The sequence below is a fragment of the Leptinotarsa decemlineata genome, unplaced genomic scaffold (genome assembly GCF_025532065.1).
Source record: "Leptinotarsa decemlineata unplaced genomic scaffold, Ldec_3_MD MMD2_tig00001064_RagTag_RagTag, whole genome shotgun sequence".
Taxonomy (NCBI): domain Eukaryota; kingdom Metazoa; phylum Arthropoda; class Insecta; order Coleoptera; family Chrysomelidae; genus Leptinotarsa; species Leptinotarsa decemlineata.
In genome coordinates, this window is record NW_027412558.1 from 6,544,427 (window position 1) to 6,564,359 (window position 19,933).

Here is a 19,933-nt window from a genome sequence, read left to right on the forward strand (position 1 = left end):
TCTTACGAGGAGAATTGAAAAGTTTGCTGTTTCTATATCTGTATGAAATTCATCATTAATTTTTGTTTAAATTGAAAAGGTTATATTCTTGGGAGAATTTTTAGGAAAGAGAGTTTTTGGCTTTTTACTACTCCATCTTGATACAAAAAATGTGGGGAACTTCCGAAGGGGGGAAGGAAGAAAACAATCAATTTCAAAAAAAAAGATAACTTTATACAGAGATGTGTAGATCATGCAAAGAAATAACTTTCAGACACAAACTGGAAGAAAAAGCCCTTTCGAAACGGCTACCTTCGTATAAGCATTGAATTACTCGAAAAAAAAAACTTTCGAAACAAATACTTCAATATGAACACAGAATTACACAAAAAATACTTTTCGTACACGAAAGTGATGTAAGCAGGTAAAATTATGACAGTGGTGCATTTGAAATCATCAAACAAAGATCCTTCTTGTGAAGTGATTCAGTTTTTCAGCAATGAATTCTCTCACAGTTAATAGTTGAAGCTGAAGTAGAAAACATTATAATTCACCTGAAACGCTCACTTGAAAAAGGTTCTACACAAAGTCAGATTATCGAAGGACATGTCCAAGGATCTGTACAAAAATCTTTGGGCTTAGGGCCAAAACAAATCTATCAGATATATGTGACGATTGCCAGACTGACGATCACATACGGAATAATGGCCTGTTAGCCGAAAGCTCTACATCAAACAGTTCAGGTAAAGTTCTCTATTGTATAGAGACAGAATTGCCTGGCTACCATCATCACCATATGGTCAGCAATTATGATTACCTTATCTCCTCTACTCCCACTCACTTGGACCAAACCTGATCTACAGGAACTTCAGGAATATTTTTCAAAATCGAAATAACTCCAAACTATTTTGCTGGTTTCTTTTCGATGTGTGTTTCTCTTGGGCACTCACAGGGTATCCGATAAATGCAGTTCTTAGAATCGCAGTCCGCCTTTGGCGGGCTGGTTTTCGTGAGGCTGCTATGAATGGTATTTTCGGATATGAAGTTCTGATGTTGTACTTGGAACCAATTCTTCCATCTTTTCCGGCAATTCTCCAACTTAGGAAAGGGCAAGTACTGATTGTGATCGCTTCTGTTCCTTGTGATGGCTTCTGTTCCTTGTGAGGCTCTTGCTCTCTTATAGCCAAAACTTAGTGTTGGTCCTCTTCACCAATACGTCTAAGAAGACCGACACTGAGTGGGAAACATTTGTATACCCACTCACATGGGACAGTATCTGAACCTCCAGGTATCTATCAAAAGACGAATCATCAAGACTCTAGTAGTGGATCGTGCTTTCGGCTTTGTAATACGAAAGAAGGTTTCGAGAAGGAACTAAGCATCATTAAAAAAGATCTTCAACGGAATGGCTAGTCTAAAGTGATGGCAGAACAGATTTTGCCTGAAAGACAGCGAAATCCTCACGAAGAAGAGAAGCCGTTACAACCAGTGCTTGCCCTTTCCTACGTCGGAAGATTGTCGGAAATGATAAAAGTATTTGGGTTCGAGTACAACATGAGAACCTGCTTCAGATCCGGAAACACCATCTGTAGCAGCCTCACGAAAATCAGGAGACCAAACGCAAACTACGATTCATAGAATTGCTTTTACCGGATACTCTGTGAGTGCGGCAAATCATATATCGGTGAAATTAAGAGGCCATTGAAAGTCCACATTGCCGAGCATAAGAGAAATACATAGCGGGAAGAAACCAGTAAATCGAGAATAACAGAGCATGTTTGGACTCAGCAACATAATATCAAGTGGTCCCAAGCTGAAATCATCTACAGGAAAGAAAACTGGTTCGAAAGAAAGTTCAAAGTAGATGCATAAATGTTGTCCAACGACGCATTCAGCCAAGCTTGCGTAACGATACGCAACAAATGTAAACATTTAATCATGCAGGAAAACGGTCAACTCCCGCTAAACTGTTGAAGCGTAAAGAGGAAAGAGGGGATGAATAAAAGCGTTCGAATGACCTTTAAGTAGTCATCTATCGGAGGAATAATCCAGTCACCCAGTTTCTGAAACAAAATATAAGAAGAAGAGATACGAACTATTGGGATTGATGAAGCAATTTGTAGAATCACTTTCAAGAAATGAAAATTGCTTCGAATACTCAATATCGAGGTTTCCAGGTATCTGCAGATCATCAACGAGAAGGATGGATTGCCTCCAAAGAATGTTGAAAGCATTTCAAACTTCAGGTTGCCTCATGAGTTCAAAAGTACAATTTTTTTCGTTCTCACCACGAACACTTTCCAGAAAATTTAGGAGATGAAAAACAAGGAGAACGATTCCACCTATGATATTGAGAAGATGGAAAAAACCGGGAATATGGGGCGTCTCAATGATGGCAGACTATTGTTGGATGCTTCAGAGTGACCTTCTAGATGCTTCCTACAAACGAAAATGTACCAAAAGTTTTACTGGAAAAAATAAATGTATTCAATACTCACTACTGAATGTATTTCAGATAATGAAATGAGTTTTGTTACGCAAATATATAAAAAGAATGTTCAGTATTTTCTTCTTTTTTTGTGTACCTTGGGAGCTGCCTGACTTGTCCATTTAGTCCAAGTCTCTAGAAAACACTGCAGCCTCTTGGGCTCATTGCGTTCATTCTCCCATCTTCTCATAACACCCATTCCATCAGTCTCGTTCCCTGTACTGGTTTGTACAGGTTCCGTGTTGGATGTTCGTTATATTCTTCTGAGCGTAATTTTGTACGTCCATATATTGCCTGCCTCCTGTGATTTAGTGCCTCACATTCGCATAAGATGTGAAGATGTGTAGAGCTGTTTCTATCCCTTCATTGCATAATCTGCAGTTGAGGTCTCCGTTGTACAGCCCCATTTTATTCAGTTGTCCTCTAAGCGGACAGTGACTGGTTAGTAACCCTGTAATTATTCTGAGTCGATCCCTACTATATTGAAGTAGTTCTTCGGTTCTTTTCTCGGACGGTTCTCTAATGAAGGTTCTACTGTGTTTGTTGCCAGGTACTTTTGTCCAGTACACTGTGTGCTTCGTATTGGTCCATGTCCTAATCTGGTTTCGTACCAATGATTTTGGTACCACCCCCAGAGCTGGTTCAGGACCTATATATGAAGTTGATGATCCGCGTCTAGCGCATTCATTAGCTTTATCATCACCTGTGATTTCTGAATGCCCTGGCACCCAGTAAAAAGTTGATATGTTCCTGTTTGCGAGTTCATTCAGTTCTTCATGACATTCCCAGAGCAGTTTTGATATCACCTTCGGGTTTGTCAGAGCCCCTAGTGCTCTCTTACTGTCTGTAAAAATATTAATCCGCTCATTTCAATCAATCTCAATTCAATAAGCCTTGCACACTGCAAGATAGCATACACCTTCGCCTGAAAGACAGATGTGTATAGTCCTAGCGGATAGCTGTAGTTTATATATATTCCAGCTCCCGTTCCATGTTTGGTCTTCGATGCATCTGTATACCAGGTGTTTTTTCCAAACATGTTTTCGGGATGACTAATGGTCTTCCACTCTTCACGGCTTTTGATTTTGGCCGTGAAGTTTGTGTTGAAGGTGTACTTCGGTGTCATGTAGTCCGTGCACATATTCAATATGTGTTTCTCCACTTGTTTCGAAAATTCTGTTCGGTCCGATCTTTAGTAGTTCGGTGAATTTTCCAGTCTGAATTAGCCCACCCTGGCCTCCCCCATTCTATACCTTACTTTAAAATAATAACTTCAACATAAATACCTACATTGTCCGAAAACGTGAAGTTCTATGACAAAATTAAAGTCATTTTCCGACTCGGCATACACAAAAATATAAGAATTACGCAAAAAAAACAGTTCCCAATATTTTTTGCAGAGTTAGATAATGAAACTCAAAATTAGAGATTCATAAAATTATTGAAAGTCAATAAAATTTTCAGTAAAACAAATATGCTGAACCTAAGGTTATGACTTTATTCATCATTTCAACAAAAACATTTAGTTGAAGAAAAATAGAAAATTCATATAAATGATAAACAGGCAGGGTTCAGCTGTAAGAACTGCTTTCAAACCCAATCTCGTATGGAGAAGCTACGAGTATACATTGCTGTAGAATGTCTGGGAATGAGTAAAGTATGCTTATTGCTAGAAGCACAACAATGAGATAGCGAGACCAGTTTTCACGTTTTTCAATCAGATCTTTCCAACGGTGACTTTTGTGAGGTCGATTTCACTTCTATCCATCCTATCGATTCCATCCTTTTCCCAGAATTCCTTGGAAATTCTGTATCCAATTCTCCAGGGTCAAGAAGACAATATCTCTTCTCTATACACGCCTTCATTTCGACAGCAATAAATTAGATCCTAATTGATTTAAATCGACTCGGGACAACAATGTGTCTCAATTGAACCTGAGCTCGTCATTGAAAGCAACTCATTCACATCCTATTCACCTTTCCATGAGGTTATTTCGTCGCCGTTTCGTAATCATTAGCCCAATGTTTGTTTTCGAATTAAAACACTGGGTGTATATCGATTGGTTAATTTCCGTTCAGAGCTGTCACATGAAATATTCATTTTCTTCCGGGTCACATCACAGGTTATTTATGTTCATGTTGTTTTGTTAAACATCAAGGGGAGCTCTGACGTTGCACAAACTTTCGAAAAAAAACATACTCAACAGGTCTGTGATGGTATCTACCGCAACAGGTGTTAATTTAATTTGGATTTTGAAGAAGGGTTCAAACTTGTTTCAAAGTAACCAAGTTTTCAATGCAATTAATGAGAAATATCCAATTATATATTTCAATTACTCAATTTACTAGAAAAAAATATATCAACAATTGTTAGGTATGCCAGTTTTCACTCAGATACTGAGTTATTGACGCTTGACCGTATAGTACAAAAATCTGCTGTAACAGTTGGGCTGCGTCCTTTTCTATCATACGGACAGTTCGCTCGGACCTCTTTATCGCTCATCGTCAATTGTCTTTCAGATTATTTTTCGCAGACAATTCTATATCGTGGTGTTCGCAGAGAATCAGCGCTCATTTTGATATCAGATTGTTTATTAAAGAGATGGGTTTATAATACGGATATAGACGACACCTTCATAATGTGAAACCATGGGAATGCAGAACTAGACACTTTCCTGAAGCACATCAATAACGTAAGTCCTTACATCACTTCCACAATGGAGAAGTAAGTCCATAACGAATTGCCTTTCTTAGACGTATTGGTGAAGAGGACCGAGACTACATGGGAAACATCTGTATATCGAAAACACACTAACACAGGACAGTATCTGAACCAGAAATCCAACCACCATCAATCGACTAAGAGAGGAATCGTCAAGACTCTACTAGACCGTGCTTTCGGGATCTGTAATACAAAGGAAGGTATCGGAAAGGAACTAGGCATCATCACAAATGACCTCCAGCGGAATGGTTACTCCAGAGTGATGGTAGAACAGGCTTTAGCTAGAAGACAGCAAGACATGGAAGAGAAGCCTCCACAACCAGTACTTGTACTTCCCTACATCAAAGGAGTATCGGAAAAAATAAGAAGGATTGGGTCCAAGTATAACATCAGGACCTGCTTCAGATCTGGGAACAGTATCCGTAGCAGCCTCATGAAAACCAGGCCACCAAACGTGGACTGCGATTCCAAGAATTGCATTTACCGGATACCCTGTGAGTGCGGAGAATCATAAATCGGTGAAACTAAGAGGTTATTGAAAGTTCGCATTGCCGAGCACGAGAAACACACACAGCGAGGAGAAACCAGCAAATCCGGAAGAGCAGAGTATGTTTGGACTCATCAACATAACATCAAGTGGGCTCAACCTGAAATCATCCACAAGGAGGAACACTGGTTTAGGAGAAAATTCAAAGAAGCCGCGTATATGTTGTCCAACAACGTATTTAGCCAATCAAGCGTAGAGATACGTAATATATGGAAACCTCTAATCAAGCCGAAAACCAATGAAGCGGAGAGAGTGAAGAGGGATAGGTGAAAGCACTCGAATGACCTATAAATAGTCAGATCTTGAAGGAATAAGTCCAGTTATCACCCGAACACGATTATGGATACTAACAATCGAAACGTCGTGACGTAACTAGGTTTGGAATCTTTTAATTTTTCAGCTTGTATTGATATTTCAGTTTTTTTTTACTTTCTTGGTTGTTGCTTGTATGTTATTCCTTTGTAATTTCAGTTTTTTGTTCAATGAAATTGTTATTTTTTGGTTATTCTTTCTAATTTTTCACAGATTCTTTCAGGGATTTCAAATCAATTTATATTATATTAGACAAAGGAAGTCCGAACTGATGAAATAGAATATAGAATTACTTGTGTTTACTTGCCAATCGAATAGTTACACCAGGTATATTCTATAGGTTCCATAGTTTCGAACGGTATAAAATTTGTTGAATGAACTAATTATTATAATGTTAAAAATAAATCTTCATTCGTCACTAAGATAATACTGACGAATTTAATTGAAAAAAAATTACGGCATGGAAGATAAATAGTATCCAGTTTTGATGATGTCCTCTAACATTCTATTAAAATATTAGTATACTGAATATTAACCTTATTGTTTTCGTTTTCCTAACCGTACAAATTTGTATTCATTTATTTCAAAATGATATTACACCCATTATATATTCAGTTGAAAACTGGTGTAATAGAAATAACCTCATCTTAAACTTGAATAAAACCGTATGTGTCAATTTCAAACGCCGAGACATTCACAATAACATAACTGTTGATGTTGTATCAACTAGTATCAATACGAAATTTCTAGGGGCCTATCTAGATCAGTGTTTAACATGGAGTGACCAACTGCAGCATGTTTGGAAGAAATTAAGCTCAGGATTATATGCAATTTTAAAACTGAAGTCTACGGTGAATCAGATGGCTCTTATTGATACTTACTATGCATTGATTTAACCCCACATGGCATATAATGTTATTTTATTGGGGATTGTGTAATTTCTGGAAGAGCGTTCATATGTCAAAAGCGAATTATCCGTCTCATTTTTAATATAAAAAATAGAAACAGCTGTAAAGCCGCTTTTTCAAAGTACAATATTCTAACATTTCCCTGTATTTATCTATATAAATTATCAATATATGTAGAGCAACATATTAATAAGTTCACAAAAAACTCGGATTACCATTCGTATCCTACAAGAATCGCGGATGCCCTTTCAGTTACAAAGCATAATGTGAAGACATTTGAAAGATCTTCAGACTACGCAGGTATAAGGATATTTAATAAACTCCCACAACATCTCAAAAAACTGGACCATCAAAAATTTAAAAAAGAATTAAAAACATTTCTGTGTGCAGAAGCCTATTACTCCATCAGTGAATTCCTGAATGATTATTTTTGATTTACTTGTTGTCTGAAAGTTATACGTGTCTGTCTGTTCTTTATTATATTTTGTTCAATATAACAGTAATTGATGTGTACATCCATCCTTAGCATGGCTGCTATTTAGCAGGTGCGAATAAAATATTTTGATTTTTTTTCGTTTCATTGTGATGTATCTATTGTTGTGAATCATCCCCTAAAAAAAGATAACGCCGACCACCACTGGCCATCGTGAATTCGTAAATCAATTGTGACGTGGCCAAAATCAAGCTCAGCCCGGCTGACATTTCACGGTTGTTCTAGTTTTCGCGCCGTTTCGATAGACTTCTGCCGAATTCCCGATCGGCTTCGAGATAATTCATTTACCATATATAAACACGACCCACACCCAGATCGGGAAGTCAAGTTTCGTGGACAGTACGGTACAGAGCGATCTGTATTATTGTACAGTGTAGTAAGTTACTGGTCAACCCACGGGGAAATCGTAACACTATTCTTTGGGATGATTCGAACATAACGTGATATCAGAATTTCAAAAGTTTATGATTCAGATATATTTCTACGTTTTTGGGTGTGATACAAATTATTCATTTCGTAGTGATGTTTGGGAATTTTGGTTGACACCCTATTACTTTGCATTTTTTAATGAAATTGTTCCCTGGCAGTAAGTGATAATTTTAGGGTAACACTCTGTATTCAGTATTTTTCACACTATAAGCTAATTGGTTTCAAATAGACCGTATCCAGACTTGGGAAATGAAAACATGAATTTTGTCTTCTTGTGAGTTAAGTGTTGATTTTGGTAGCCCATATTTGTATTGTTATCGATATGGGTGGACTCATAGAGGTTTTTTGAATGGTATCATTTCTATTATCCTAAATACTGGCATTCAATATCGAAACTTTATGAATCCACTCCTATAAATGCCTTTGTGTCGTCAAATAAATATGTGAGGTATTTGTTAATATACGTTCTATGAGCTTTTGTGTCACTGCTATATTACTTCACACGTTTCGACCAATTTTGAGTGTTCAAATAGAATATAGATGATATTTTCGTTATTCTAAGGAGATATTTTTCATTCTCAATTCGATAAAATATTGCACCATGAAAATTTATTTGGTAAATCTACAGAGGTTCTTATATAAATCTTAACGACATTTTCATATCGACTATATCAACCGCATTGTCATTCCTGAAACATCGAAATCAGTAGCGTATTGGAAGTCTGATCAAATGAAAAATGCCGAAAAAAAACGATAATATCGTAAGAGTGAGATCGTATTTGTTGGAAGACACAAAAACAATACCATTTTCCATGTTTCGTGCATTTGTTTTCAGTACACAGGAATGATATTCCCACCGGAACTTCGCTTACACAATGCATGAGAGGGAGCTTGATGAAATGATAATTTGTCGTGTTTTCGAACAAAAATTCGTTTTTATATCACAAGAATTGTTTGCTCACAGTCGAGCCTGGAGACGCCAAAACTCGTATTCCTGCATTGAAAATATGGTGGTCAAAAATTAGTCGATAAGAAGAAGGTTTATCGAATATTGATTTTTTTTCCAAGCCTAAAGCAAATTCAAATCCAAGATAGAGTGGATAAAAACATTGACATGCCCTACGCACGTGATATTGAAAATCCCAAGAATTGGCGAGGGTCGTATTAAGAACCAACATCTTGTTGATCGCAAATGCTATATCATACTTAGGAAAACTTTTTTATAATAACGAGTGAAATGCACAAGTTTTGCAGTTTAACGGGAAAAATGCAGATAATATGTGTAATATAAAAAAAATTTCATTGAATTTTTCACAGCGCACTCAAGCATTATATGAAAAGAGACGTAATTATTTCTTCATTGATAATTTTTATTTTATGTAAAATCAAAAGGAATTTTAATCAAAATTATTCAACTGGATGAATTTGTCTCTTCATCAGTAGTATCATCCTCACCTATCCCCTCTTTTCTCTCACCGCTTCAATGGTTTTAGCGGGAGATGACCGTTTGGCGGGAGGTGGTTGTTTTCCGCTTGATTAGAGGTTTCCATATGTTACGTATCTCTACGCTAGCTTGGCTAAATGCGTTCTTGGACGACATATACGCGGCTTCTTTGAATTTTCTCCTGAACCAGTGTTCCTCTTTTTTCATTCCAGAAAGACATATTATTTTCATCCAAATTTTCAATGAATAATGAATAATTAAGTGTTTTTTCTTTCGTTGAATGAACTGAAATAAAATATAAAGAGAGAATTCATTGTAAATATCAAAAAAAAACTTGCCTAACTTTTTGTGGAAAGTTTCATTACATATTTAAACAGATACGAATGATAGTCAATTTTTCTCATTTTTAGGTATTACTGATCATTCTACCGAGTTTCAATCTTGTATGTATTAGACACTAACAAAAATGTTTCAAATATTTCATAAATTATCATTATCGAGAGCAATTTGAGAAGTTTAAACTTTAACTTTTTGTGGAAAAATATTCTGTTGCTGTTAAATTTGTTCAAAATTTCATACAATTGTCACTATAGTAACATCACAAGGAAATTATCAGGAAAACCAATAATAATATCAAAATTGGTATTAAACAAAAATACAATATAGTTTGAAAAAAATAAAAAATACGCTTTTAAAGAATATCGAAGTGAAAAATAAAAATATTTTTTTAAATAAGCTTGAAACAATAAAAACCGACGGGTGCTTGATGTACAAAAAATATGGCACAAAGCGCCCACGCTTTTACTAGTATTTTCCGTTCGTTATTGTTTTAAGCTTATTTTTAAAAAAATATTTTCAACTTTTCAATTCGATTTTCTTCAAAAGCGTGTTTTAAACTATATTTATTTCATCTAAACTTTGGGATCCATCAGCCGTATATTGTTTAGAAAAATGACCATTGATATTTTCCGATTCCGGAAAGGGGGCCTGAAAATCAGCTACCAAGCCCAAGGCAGCAGGCGCGCAAAGGAGGGTTACAAATAAGGCAGCAGGCGCACGTGTTAATAAAAAAAATACTTTTTTCAAATGAAGAAATACATGTAAAGTGAGATCAAGCAATAATGTCGATATATCAAAGAGGTTACGTACAGCGCCATCTGCCCGCGAATAGATCAAGCAATAATGTCGATAATTCTGTCGAATACAGATCTCGAGCTTGAGAGTTACAAACAAACAAACATACATACATACAGGTGAAGCTAATAAAAGCGTGTTGAAAAAATGAAACCACAAAGAATTGAGAATGAATCATAATCTCCACCAAATCTTTCAAAACTAATCAATCCACTATTTTTGTAGATTCATGCAGTACCTCCTCGAAAACCAAGGCCTCGCATGAACTCCGCCATCTTCGTATCGAACAGCGGGCCTGGACTGGACCCCAAGGAGTTTTTCCGGAGACACGGATCCGTTTCCAGACTCTGCAGGAAAGCCAGAAGCGTGGACAACATCTCCTTGGAGGAGAAACACTTTGGACTTCCCCAGCTCTCTATATCCGGACCTTCTCCACCGGAAGATGAAGAAAAAGAGGTGGAGGTGGACGCCGATGAATCTGAACAGCTGATGCTGATTGAGTGATTTTTATTGGATTTTTTACTGGTTTTCTTCTAGGTTGTTTCATAAAGATTACACTTTACGAAGTCGCTGAAAAGTTCTAACAATATCGACAAGGAAATTTTCTCGAATTATAATCATGGAATGAATGAGGAATGATATTTTTCTGAGGGGAACTATTGTAATCACTCAATTATATACAGTGTGTGTCATATCGAGCTTCGTTAGTTCGAGATAAAGAAGTGTAATATTGAATAAATGTTTCGTATAAAAGTTTAATATATCTGTGAAAACTATTTTTCGGATTTTTTGCTGTGATCGGCAGGTTTTAATGCCTGACATTTCGTCTACAACTGCGTTATATATCAACAAAGAAGATATGGTATCGGTCGAAGCACAGTAAAAATCAACCAGTACGTCCACTTCCACTACTTTCATTCATAAAGCCACAAAATTCTGGGTGACCTCGAAATGAAGTGCGGAGCCAATTTCGTTCTTTTACCATAAGTGTACGCTTATATAAAAATGAAATTTAAGGATATTAAAGAAGATTTTGTGGTATACATTTTTAAGGCTGTCGAAACGGTGGCACTGAATAACTGGGTTGCAAATTCAACTTTCATTTTCTTGGAGTTAGTGGGAAAAACATGATAATATGTTAGTTTTGGAGCCCCACGAATTTTGATACTTTTTTCTTCGGTATAAAATTTAATCATGTAATCTCATGTAATAGTTTTATCCCAAAATTATATTTCATTAGCATATTTCTCATTTACATAAAAAAATTGATTATCGGAAGAAATATTTGAGATATTTTTCAATTGGATGTTATTAGATCCCAACGATTATGGACATACAGGATTGCTTACTTACATATATCGCCACGTTAAACAATTGCCGAGCAGATGTGACGTAACACTGGTGACACTTTTAGTAGCTGCCATGAGACTGTGTGTTATTTTAACATTTTTTGAGGATTATTTTCAGACAGTATTACATTGTATTTGTATATTTTGATTGAATTTTTTTTTAACTATACCAATTAGGTTTCTGAAATATTGAGTTTGTTATTGCAAAAGTCGTATTTTTTTTTGTGCTTATGGACATTTTTTAAACTGGTGTAACGAGTAGACGCCATATAAGACTCTGTTATTTTCTTCCGTTTTGAGGTTTGTTTTTCGCCATTGTGGAACTTTTTTTGTTTTTTAAACATTTTTAAATTAAATTAATTTAAAAATTGGAAATATTTACATCTTTGTAAGTAATAGTAATAATTGTCTAACCATTAAATAACCTTGTAATTTTTAATTAAAATATCTGGTCGTATTTGTGCAGTGTCAACTTGCAAAAGCAATCAGTTGATTTGTTTGTTCTAAACATTTTTCAGAAAATGATTATGAACGAGACCTTGAAAATGAATTGTTAGGTAAAAACTTATTCTATTAGATCACTACTTAAAATGAATATGGTTTTTTATAGGTTTACCTTTGCGTCGTAAATTGAAAAAAAAACTGCAAAAAGAGAAGATTTCCCTTTCAATATTATTTTTGAATTTTGCAAACAGATAACAATTATCAGAATGAAATATTATAACTTGAAGGCTGACGAAAATAGGACATTTAAAAAAATTTAAACAATTCTAATAATATAAAAAAGTCGAAAATTAAATAAAGTAATACATTAGTCCTTTAAATTTATTTTTCTTCATTCATGCAAAAAAAATAACTCAAATATATTTAGTGCTCCAATGTAGTATTATAATATATTAAATTGTAGATTTATCAATAAAAAATAAAAACCGTATCATATATTTTCTGACAGATAAATGAAAAAGTTGTTACAACTATAAACAATTTATTACTTATATATATTTTTGATTATTAGGCAGTTATTATAAAAGATGGAACAAAAAGTTATGAAAAATTTTTTTAGATAATATTATTATCTAAAACAAAGTTCATTACAAAATATTTGTGGGAGTTACAGTTTTCACGAAAATAATAAAAAACTGATGACACCTCCTACTTTTGAAAAGAGCAAAATAGCTCGCCCTATCATCCACAAAAGAAAAATTTTTACTTAGTATTAATCCATTTATATTAAGTATTTCATGCTATATAAAAATAATATTTTAATAAGGGATTTACCTGAAATTTGTTTATTTTAATTTAAAAGTGCATTACCGAATCAAACCAGAGTCACAACTGTTACGTCACGAGACTACGTGACGTGTCTAACAAAATCGCAAAAGTAAGCAATCCTGTATGTCCATAATCATTGATTAAATCTCAATCTCTTTTAATTTTGTAATTGCCTCAAAAATGACTTCCTTTAAATTTTTACCAGAACAGGTAGTAGATATTATAAAAATAGTAAGCTAATGGTTGTTTTCAATTTGAAAATAAACCTCTTACCATTAAAGTGGTGGATACTTCTGCCGGCTTCATTTTTTTTTCCGTTACCAGTATTTTCGAAACCAGTGATATAATCGGAATGACTGTAAAATAAATTGGGATCTTTCGAGAATCTATTGCTAGATAGATAGAAAAGAAGAAGCAATGAACATCAATAAAGTCTGGCTACCTGTGCTTAGAGGTACACGAATAAGGCCAGGTAATCCAATGGAGAGGAACCAAGCCACGCTCGCTAATAATAATATGAAACCAGAGTCAAATACTATCATCGTAGTAAATACGCTCGTAACAACGAGAGCATCAATGCGGGCACTGCGACCGTTATCACATCGCCTTTGTTAATGTATACCGCAGTTGTAGACGAAACGTCAGGCATAAAACCTGCAGACCACGGTTTGAAAACCTGGAAAATAGCTTCCACACAGTTTCTCCGGCCGTGACAGTTTGCATTCTTTTTCATATATTGACGTATTGAGTGTTTAGATTATCCAATATACAGCAAACATGAATTTTTCGAAATGAAATGAGATATATTACTTTCCATTATAGGACTCCGTCAGAAAATCACCTTGAAGAAATAAAAACTGTATGAGTGTGTACTAGTTCAAAGATTTTTTCAGGAATAATGTCAATAAGCTGATCAAGTATTCTCATCATCGAATGTAATTGGGCCAAATTTGTTTCTCACACAGATATTGTTTTATTTTTACAAACTGAACACCTTGACATTTATTTTACATTTTCATTCCTCCGTGACAACCTAAAAATACTGAGTTTATTGTATGACTATATACCTAGCGAATCTAGTGAGTTATAATATCAAAAATATGGAACAAATTTTGAGCATTTTCGGGAGATTTTTCAATAGTTTAGTTTCTCAGATCCGAAAAATAAATCGATATTTGATAATATTTTTTTCTCATGTTATCTTTTATTTTGTTTATTATAGATTCTCCTGAGAAAAAAAGCTAACCTGAACCCGAAATATTTCAGTACTATTTTTTCCGAATGGAGCCATTTGATGATGTGAACTATTTTGTGAATCACTTCCATATGAGAATTTTCAATAATTTCTTTGTTTAATTTTCAAAATGAATTCCTCTGTTCTTCCAAGTTTTACTCAAAAAGTTGATTGTTGAAAATAATTACTTTCTAAAAACTATTTTCTATACAACTCCATTTTAATAAAGATGTTTTCAACGATAAACTACATCTTGAATAAAATATATAATGACCCATTTGAAGTTATTATTCATTAATGAAAAAAACAAATTCACAAAATATACATATTTGTCTTCGAAATGTATCAAACCCTTCAATTGAGTTTTCCATGAAAATGGGAACTGTAAAATAGATTGACTATTTGACGTTACTTTTGGCATAAATTCTGAACCGCTCGATATATACATACCCACGCAATCTCATATTTTTCTGGAGTAATTTCCTGGTGGAATCCAAATATTGAAAACACACCAATTATTACTGTGTATATTGGACAATATTTGAAAAACACCAATGCATTCACAACCAACTTTTCCATACAAAACATCTACCTACTAATAAGATCAGTTTTTTATCTGAAATTTCTGAAGAAAGCACGACGGGACACACTGTATATTTTTTCATAAAACAAATAATATATAGTTGAAAGTAGAGAAAAATCTTCAGTTCAGGACATTGTGATAAAAACACAATAAATGAAGGTCAACAATCTCAAAATACAACAAGTGAATCCCCTAAAAAATCCGGCCAAATCTGAGTATCCCAGATATTGCAGTAATAAACTGATAAAAGATATTTTTTCAGTATTTTCCAAACTTTCAATAGTACGACAATTGGAGTTATCTATTTTTTGTTCATCATGAAGTTCTCTATGAAAAAGTCTATATATTACATTTTTAATTTCGGTTTTTCAAAAATTTGATATTCATGTAACTACGTTCATATATTGGATAGCAATTTGAATGCCTCAATGACTATGATAGCTTCGATAAATTTGTGATTTGTAAATATGACTCTTTATCTCCTTTCTTTTTCTCCCACTCTCTTTTTTCTCTTTCTCCCTCTCTCTCTTTCTTCCCATCCCTCTCTCCTCTTTTATCCCCTCCTTCTCTCTCTTTTTCCCTCTGTCTCTCTTTCTTTCCATCCCTCTCTCCACTTCTCCCTCCCTTCTTCTCTCCCTTTCTTCTTCTGTCTCCCTTTCTTCTCGTCCTTCTCAGCTCTTCTCCCTCCATATCCCCCTCTCTGTCTATCTCCGACTCTCCCCCTTCTTCTTTCACCTCTTCCTCCACCTCCTTCCCTCCCCTTCTCTTCTTACCCCTCTCTCCCCTTCACCCTCTCTTTCCTCATCCTCTCTATTCAACTCTCCCTTAAAGAGTACACTCTCATCACCCTGAAGAAAGACAGTATCTTCATTTGACCTTTATTCGACTTGGAAAAAAAGTTGATTGTATGGTGTTTTTCGATATAAAATCTGACTTCCATCAAAGGCAAGATCTTAAATACTGCTGTATTTCCGTTTTATTATTATTTATTTTTAAAACTTTTCAGCGACACTATTCACCGGGAAGAAACAAAAACAAATGAATGATATTTTATCATTTTCCTCCATTACACAGTTTTATTTATGTAACAGTGTAATTAAAATTTCTATCACAATGAGGACAAAATGGAATTTCGAAATTAAATCAGTAGATATGGAACGAACAATGTGCCAAGACTCAAGATCTATTTTGAATATCATTCATTTCCTTAGTTTCTTCTAGCATTTTCCGTCTCCTCTGTAAATATTTCAAGCAATAAAGGGTGAATAGATATTACAAACACTAAAAATGGTGCCAACGTGTGCGATTCTAAAGTGCGGGACCGCTTACTTATGTATCTCGTGAACTAACTAGCAAGTAGGTATGTATTTTTTCATTACCAAATATCTCGGGAATTATATGAATTTTAAGAAGTAGTGTAGACGTGCGAGAATTTATCAACTATCAAGTATCTTACCAAAACAAGTTTAAAATTTTTCATTTCACGTTATTCTAACAAATGAGTGGTAACTGAAGTTGAGACTTCAGACGTGGGGCTCATATAGAGTACACACAATTAAGCTAGCTAACAGTGAAAAAAACATTTTCAATCAAGCTTTTAGCGAGACTAGCTTACTTTGAAATAATATAGTTGAATTTTTTAAACTGATTGTCTTTGGAAGATTCCCACATTTTTTTTGGATGAAGATGGTGAAGTAGAAAACCAAAACTTCTCCTTCCCAAAAAATTATTTTCTCTTAAAAGTATACCCCTTCCCCTTTCAATTTAAACAAGATTTCTATGACTGGGATTCAATAATAATAATACGTATTATAATCGATGACATGAGGCGATAAGGCAAGTGTCTTATGCCGAAATATCGAATGTCTAGCAGTTACTTTCAATCCAGTATATTGTGTAAGAATCCTGTGAATGATACCTGATTCAATTCTATAAGGAATATTTGAAATACAAACTGAATAGAGAAATAGTATATTGTACAAGTGAGAAAAACGACAATTTCTCACGAGCACAGAAGTTTGTTGACTGAATGGATTCCACTATACTTTTTGAAATTTTCTTTTTGTTAGCTATGGAGTTTTCGATATAACATTCAGCAACATTGCTAGATTTCAAACCCCCATGGCGTTTTCAAAGTTAGAAGATCTGTTCCTTCATTAACTAAAATAGTCGCAGATAACCTTCGGAAACAGTGGCCAGTATATAATTCAGGGTTCGGTAATTGCAAAAATTTTGATATTTCTTTCGCCATGGTGCCAAATTTATTTATCCCCACACGGTGTTTCGTACATTTGCTATTTTTGTAATTCAGAAAAAAACGTGTTTCATTTGGTCGAAGCTTCGCGTATGTTTTGTAAATTTGGTAGAATTCACCTGTGGCTGTGAAATTTCTAGGAACCTTGGTTTCAGTAATTTTATTAAAGGGACCGAATTAAGATCTTCCATGTCATCAATTTTTCATTTTCGAAGTTCATCACAACGGCATGCCCCTGTAAGACCAATAGCTAAAGCAGCCTGAAATCAAAACCAAACATTCATTTTTCAATAACAATTTGAAAATTTTCAATTCATACGTTTATCAGCAAATACTTTTCATAAGGTGCATCTTTTGAAAATTGTTGAATTTGTACAGAAGTTAATGTTTTTGACTGTTTTGGAGCATATTTTTCAGATTTGCGTTTCAAAAATGCACGTAGTTTTACGTATTTTGATATATCAATACAGTTTTTTATATGTAAGGTACATCTCAGCATCGAGTACTGAGACCAACTAACAAGGTATTTTCGGAACAAGAATTTACCTTGGCTTTCATTTTCCACTCCATAAAGTTTCTGTAAGCGATTTCATATCGTTCAAGAAGGCCATTATCAATTGCAGTTGCACTCATTATGCTTTCCTACATCTTCATTGATTTGGATTAACTTATTTTTCATATTGAAACGTTAAATCCAAAAAAGGTAAAATATAACTATAGTGTTTTGAAAGCAATTTGCATTCATAATCACCATTATTATTCTCTCTCGATATGTACTCGAATCACAGAAAGTGTGATACAACAAACGTCTCAAAGTCCACTCAACTACAGTTACCAACTGAATCCTCAAATGTAATCATTATTGAATTTGAAGTGTTTTTGATTATACGTCAAGCATATCATGGATAACGATCAGAAATTATTTTATCGAAAATGGATCAGGGAAACTGATCATTTTCAAAATTTTTGGAGTGGGACCAATATGAACTTTTGTAAATACAAAGTGAAGAAGAGCTTTAAATTGTCATGAAACATTCAAAAACACTTCTTTTGTTAGTTTCTTATTGTTCTTAAGGCTATAAGTTTATCGAAATTCACAAATTCATTTTTTCCGTTGGTCTGTTGAAAGATTGTATATTATATGACGGATAATTTAGATATACAAAAAAATATTTGAGACCCCCATCCTATCTAATATTGTTATACTGTTTCTCAGTTAACTATCACAAATATTCAGTTTTTATTTCAATTCTGAGGAAATACCGAAAAAACATTTCTTTGCACAACATGTGAGTCGTCAGAGTTTACATTTGGGGGTTAAAAGATAAAAATGATTGTAGATATAATAGTTTCATTTCAGTGACTCTTTAAAGGTGGATTAAAAATGAATAAATTCAACCCATTGTCGTGCTCATATGAATGTCAACCCTCTCTGCTCGAAACTTGTGCAAGTTAAGAATTAGCGAGGTCTCATCTTTCAATATGTAATTGCTAGCACGGAGATAGCAAATTCTGGATAAATCACAAAATTAACTTATAATACTGAAGAGTACAACAACTGAACAGTATAGTATTTAAAAGAAAAAATATAACGGTAGTAACGAGGGTGATCCCAGAAGTATTCGGCCAAAAAAAGGAAAAACGAAAATTTTCCCAGGGACGTTCAATAAATTCGAATTTTATAATAAGAATTGTCTTGCTCTTCAAAATAGCCATCAACTACCGACATCACTGCCTCATCGTTGGAAAATCTTTAACCACTGAACCATGTTTTCAACTTTCGAAATAAAAAATAATCCAAGGGGGCTAAATCTGGCGAATAGGGTGCATTAGGTAGCAATTCAAACTTCAATTCGTTTATTTTTGGTTATTGCGATAATGGATTTGTGAGGTAGTACGTTATCTTGATGAAACAACACTTTTTTCTTAGCTATCTGCGGTCGTTTCTGCTTAATTTCTCCACTCAACGGTTGCCGTAAGTTCGCATAATACTCGCTTTTGATAGTTTTTCTTTTTTTTTTAAGGTGGTCACTAACGCATCCCAAGAAACCAATGACATGACCACTTTTGCAGACGAAACGGTATTCGCCTTCTTTAAAGTCGGTTGAAGACTCAAACTAAATAGGTATCTGGAAATTCAAATATCAAAAAGTATATCAGATATTAACTTAAAAGTTGAGGCTACCGCTACTGATGTTGAAAAGTTGAAACGACAAAACCATTGGATACAAAAGGAAATTAATAAAAAATAACATTGCAGTTTTTGGACTCGATATAGAAAAGGATTCCTTGATTGAAAGTACATTGTCGCAGTTGGACGAAGCACTAGACTTGAACCTTTCTGAGGCTGATATTAACAATAAATTTGTTGCTGGAAAATCAGAAAAGCCTCCTATCATAATAGAGTTCATTTCTTTCTTGAGGAAATCTCTGATTTTTCCAAATCGTTTGGCAAATGATTTGTGTCCTAAACATAGAGAGCAGTAGTCTGTTCACCTGAAAAGAGCAAGGGAACAAAATCTTAAAGCCACCATTAGAAATCACGAACTTATCATCGGAGGTGTAGGTATCTTACACTGTCCAAGATCTTGAAGAGCTCGAAAATAGAGTCTGATTGTGCAGGAGGCAGAAAAAAAGAAGAAGAAGAAACTACCTCTGTACGTAGCGACGAAACTTCAAACGGGAAAGACGAAGGAAATCGAAAACGAAGAAAGATTACTTTCAGCCCGAACAAAACTACCATTGGTGAAAGCGGTTAACTGAATTTTATACACAATGTCAATAA

The 19,933-nt window shown here is 34.5% G+C and overlaps 1 protein-coding gene across 3 annotated transcripts in view; it reads left to right on the top strand.

The window, feature by feature from the left end:
- Positions 1 to 19,857, top strand: part of LOC111501873 (uncharacterized) — a 314,266-nt gene extending 294,409 nt beyond the window's left edge. For all 3 annotated transcript variants that reach the window (XM_023155791.2, XM_023155790.2, XM_074175575.1), the window contains one exon: positions 10,682 to 19,857. In XM_023155791.2, the coding sequence (XP_023011559.2) occupies positions 10,682 to 10,960 (279 nt within the window). In that variant the 3' untranslated portion in view covers positions 10,961 to 19,857. The remainder of the gene's footprint in view (positions 1 to 10,681) is intronic.
- Positions 19,858 to 19,933: the final 76 nt, after the last annotated feature.